Source organism: Penaeus chinensis, chromosome 40 (assembly GCF_019202785.1).
Source record: "Penaeus chinensis breed Huanghai No. 1 chromosome 40, ASM1920278v2, whole genome shotgun sequence".
Lineage (NCBI taxonomy): Eukaryota > Metazoa > Arthropoda > Malacostraca > Decapoda > Penaeidae > Penaeus > Penaeus chinensis.
Window position 1 is genome coordinate 9,864,236 of NC_061858.1, and position 5,000 is coordinate 9,869,235.

Consider the following 5,000-nt stretch of genomic DNA (forward strand, 5'->3'; position numbering starts at 1 on the left):
CGTAGTGATGAGTGAAACAGTACGACAGTACTGTTAAATATAATGAGAAGTATATTTTTAATGTTACTGTTACTGCTACTATAAACACTAGTAGTAGAAGTAGTAATAGAGAAAAAAAATAATGATGATAACACGAAGGAAAAGAGGACGAAGAAAAAGCAGTAGTAGTAAGGGTAGGGTGTAAGTAGAGGAATAATAATAACAATAATAATAATAATTATAATAATAATAATAATAATAATAATAATAATAATAATAATAATAATAAGAAGAAGAAGAAGAAGAAGAAGAAGAAGAAAAAGAAGAAAAAGAAAGAAGTAGTAGTTTCAGAAGGTGGCCTAGCGCACTAGGCGATTTGTACGGTGCGAAAAAGAGACAGTAACTTGACCCTCGCGATGACCAATTACATAATAAAATCCTGTTGGCCTTGAGCAACAACAGGACTGCTTGTGGAAGGGATCCTGTTTTATCTAGGCCTCATTTGCAATGATAAAATTACCCGAGCCGGTCTCTGGAATGCCTCGATCGAGTTATAATGACATATAAATTGGCCACACCAAAGCATCCTTTTACGGGTCAAACCTTCGCCTTCACAGTCAGCAAAGGGGGCCCAGATGGCACTTAGGAAAACTGAAGCGTTGTTTTTGTTGTAGTTGTTATTGTTGTTGTTGTTGTTGTAGTTGCTGTTGTTTGTTTTTTTTCTTTGTGCATAGTGAGTGTTCAACATGCCACCCACATTCACAGCAGCAAAGGGGACCCAGATGGCGCTTAGGTAGACTTGAAGCGTTTCTTTTTTGTTCTTTTTCTTTTTTTGGCTGATTTTCTGCTTTTTATCTTTGTGTTTTCTGTTAATAAGGGTAAACAACATGCCATTTTAGTTTTTACGATCCGGCATAAAGCAACATGAAAACGGGACATTCCTCTTGTCACCGAAATGTGATGTGAGTGCTTCGTTGCATCAGATGTGTGGCAGCGTCTTGGGTCAATCAGGGTTGGTTTGGGTTAAATGCTGCGTCACGGTCGTAGCAGAATACAAAAGCATAACAGCTGGACTTGCAATGTTGCACGATGAAGCACACGTGTTTGGCGTCACAAGGGGTCAGTCGAAGCGTATGTTACAGCAGTGCTCACTTCCATGAATTTTTGGTGTAGAGTGGCAATACTGCAATTTTTTATCTAACATTCACCTAACCTTACAAAATACTTAGACCTTATACACCCTTAAAAAAGACTCATTCAATCCCATTACTACAAAATCTCTTGTATCCCAGACCACCCGTGTGAATAGTACGAGGAATGACGTGGAAATGACGTCACGGGTAAATGACGTCACAGGCAAACAGGAAAACGTAGCCTGAGCGAGCATGCAGTTCCCATAAGTCGTTAGTCAGGAAAACAAGAAACCAGTTTTGAACTTGCCTTTGGACTGCCGTTTCCAGCGTCTTCGTTCTAGAGCAACAGCCTCCCATCTGGCATCAAATGTGCTCTTTAAAATATAGATAATCTTTGCATATCATTGTAAAAAAAAAAAAAAAAAATTGTGAATTAAGTAGGGAGAGGGGTATAATGATTGATTAAGAGTCACTTTGATGGTGGTGGTGGTGGTGGTGGTGGTGGTGGTGGTGGTGGTGGTGGTGGTGGTGGTGGTGGTGGTGGTGGTGGTGGTGGTGGTGGTGGTGGTGGTGGTGGTGGTGGTGGTGGTGAGCTAAAAATATCAATAAACACTACAAAACAAAGAACAGTCACAATAACAAAACTGAATAAACAGGCGTGAACTTTTTCGTCCTAACACCATGGGTATTAATCTTAATGGAATCTTGCTAACGATACGCCTACAGTGAACGCACTTAATGCATCGTGGGCGTGCAAGGCACTGTCACTTGCAATTTTAATATTGAGGAACTTGTTCGTAATTGCATGGTAGAGCTGGCAAGGCAATGTTTGTGGTTGTGTAGGGGAGGAGACAGGGAGAGTGAGAGAGAGAGAGGGAGGGAGAGGGAGAGAGGGAGGGAGGGAGGGAGGGAGGGAGGGAGGGAGGGAGGGAGGGAGGGAGGGAGGGAGAGATAGAGATAGAGACAGAGGGAGGAAGAGGAGAGAGAGAGGGGGGGAGGGAGAGGGGGAGGGAGGGAGGGAGGGAAGGAGAGAGAGAGAGAGAGAGAGTGAGAGAGAGAGAGAGAGAGAGAGAGAGAGAGAGAGAGAGAGAGAGAGAGAGAGAGAGAGAGAGAATTATATAAGAAATTGTATAACCGTATTAGTATACATCATCCTTTTCCCTTATTCAACTCGAGTGGCAACCTACTCTCAGACTAATAAGCTAATAACACAAAAATATTTGTATTACATAAACGTATGTCATTCAAAGCCTCTCTTAAAAGAAACTAACAGGTACCACAGAATAATACTTCCCCCCCCCCCCCCACCATTCTAAAACAATACACACAGTAGTTCTTCCAAAACAAATGCCACGTTTTCCCATATACTCCTATAATGTACGATAGGAGTTCATTGTAAAGAATCTTTGTCACGAATATATCATTATGACACTGGTAATGGAACGTGAACCCATACACGATGAATATACTTTATTTACCACATCACCAACAACAGGAACGAAGTAAAGAGAGAGGTTAAGCTAAGAGAAGGAAAATGAGTCCGGTATTTAAGTAAAGTTAGAAACGCAAGTAAGAGGGAGAATGGACTTTTATGTGTCTGTACGCATCTCATTCAAGCAGGAGGATGTGATAGTCATTGCGAAACTGACCAGTCATATGTGCCTCATCTTATCAAGTGAAGGTCAATGCTTGTGTCACTGAATTATATTATCCTATTCACGATTTACTTTCATAAACCACACGGCAAGAACAGTGCGCTGGTGTAGCGGCATCACCATACCGACACCCACACAGTGCAAGGTCTCACTGTATGCTGCGTTGGCTAATGGTCAGAGCAGATGTTACGAGTATTATCAAGTTCCTTCGCTGGAGTCTTTCCTTAGATCGATTGGCAAACTGCATGGAGAAATTCATCATGGTAACAAGTCTAAAGTACGTTTTGAAATTGCACTGCTTAAGAATTGGCAGATAAATTCACAAGGACAAAAATAAATCTTAATAAACCCCTTAGGTGCATTTTTCTCTAAGAGAATGTAATGTAAATGAACGCACGCTCGCACTCAAACAAACCCAGGCGCACAATTAAACCAAGACATTTGTTTACAATTTAAGAAACCGCGCGTGAATTGAGCCCCACTTCTCATCCCCGCTCATCAAAAGGCGAATCGTAGTGAAAGAGTACGAAAGCATCCGAACCTTTTATTCTTCTTGTGTAATAGAATTAATTGTCCGATTGCTCCTTTACAGTCATTTTTCTTTCTCTCTTTCCTTCTATTTATCTTGTTTTATCTTTCTTTCTTTAGCTTTCTTTCTTTCTTTCTTTCTTTCTTCACCGAAAGAAAAACAACTAAAACGTACTTTCCAGCCATTTGTTCATTTGGGCAAAACCGCCAAGCAGACTTCAGGTTAGAGTCTGACCGATACAATTTGGTACTTGAACATTAATCTTCGACTGCTCCACCGAAAACCACTCTGAACCACGGTGTAAGGAAGACAGAAACACGTGGATGTGTGTGTGTGTGTGTGTGTGTGCGTGTGTGTGTGTGTGTGTATGTGTGTGTGTGTGTGTGTGTGTGTGTGTGTGTGTGTGTGTGTGTGTGTGTGTGTGTGTGTGTGTGTGTGTGTGTGTGCGCGCGTGTGTGTGTGTGTGTGTGTGTGTGTGTGTGTGTGTGTGTGTGTGTGTGTTATAAAACTGATTATATTTCCTATCAGTGTTTTGCGATGCAACGATAACAAAACAATATCTCATCATACTGATAAGGTAAAAAAGAAATCGTGCGTAATAACTATCGGAGACATTTTATGTAACATCACGGCGTTTTTTTTTTGTTTTTTTTTTCGTACACATCTCTTTACATATAAGTAAATATACATAATTTTCTTTCTTTTTCTTCGATTCTCTTTATGACAACATCTTATTTACAGACAAAAGTAATTTTAAATCGAACTTCCAAGCATGATTTTTTTCCTTTTATTTTTCCCTTTTTTTTTTTTTGTTGATGTTTCGACATTATCAACAAGTCATTACCGAGGCTGCGCGCGCTGGCTGTCACATAAAATACTTTTTTGAAGTCCGACAAAAATCTAAAAGAGTTAAAAGCGTGATTTATCATAGTATGAGCTCATGGTGTTCGAATGCATATAAGATGAAGAACTTGTACAGAATATCACACTAAGATATGTTATATTGCTTGCTTTCTCTCACATTTTCTTCTTCCTTCTTCTTCTTTCTCTCTCTCTCTCTCTCTCTCTCTCTCTCTCTCTCTCTCTCTCTCTCTCTCTCTCTCTCTCTCTCTCTCTCTCTCTCTCTCTCTCTCTCTCTCTCTCTCTCTCCCTCCCTCCCTCCCTCCCTCCCTCCCTCCCTCCCTCCCTCCCTCCCTCCCTACCTACCTGTCTACCCATCCCTCTGACTATCTATCTTGGTATAAAATAACAAAGGGGACAGCTGACCCTACATTCAGATGCAAAACGATCAGGAACCGACCAGCTTTTGGGAGCGGAGGAAACAGTAACAGTGGAGGTTTGATGTTTCCACAAAGAAAACACGAAAGGCGAAGATGCACAGAGAAATAAAAACAATGTTAGAGAGCTGCTCGATGTGTGTTTTGTTAAGAAAAGACGAAAGGTGAATCAAGAGGTAAATCTTATGCTATTCTCACTTTCGCTTTATTTTTCATTTTCTTTTTAGAGGTGAAGATGTACTTGACAGGTTGGTGATGTCAGATGACAGGTTGACAGGTAGGTGAGGATGAACTTTTAATGACTGAAAGGTTAACGAGGATAATTATTTATAAAAAAAATGTGGATGTTATTCAGAAATGTTGCCTTGTAACCAACTTAACAAGAGCGTCATCGCCATCTTCGCCTCAGAAAAGTAATAAGAACAAT

The 5,000-nt window shown here is 40.6% G+C and overlaps 1 protein-coding gene across 4 annotated transcripts in view; it reads right to left on the reverse strand.

The window, feature by feature from the left end:
* Positions 1–5,000, reverse strand: part of LOC125047283 (15-hydroxyprostaglandin dehydrogenase [NAD(+)]-like) — a 29,793-nt gene that overhangs the window by 19,298 nt on the left and 5,495 nt on the right. Inside the window, exon 2 of one of the 4 annotated variants that reach the window (XM_047645517.1) lies at positions 1,420–1,486. The exons of 1 other annotated variant lie outside the window; for it this stretch is intronic. In XM_047645517.1, the coding sequence (XP_047501473.1) occupies positions 1,420–1,469 (50 nt within the window). In that variant the 5' untranslated portion in view covers positions 1,470–1,486. Of the gene's footprint in view, positions 1–1,419; positions 1,505–5,000 lie in introns of all 4 variants that reach the window. 2 more of the 4 variants (XM_047645518.1, XM_047645519.1) reach the window with 2 other exon arrangements.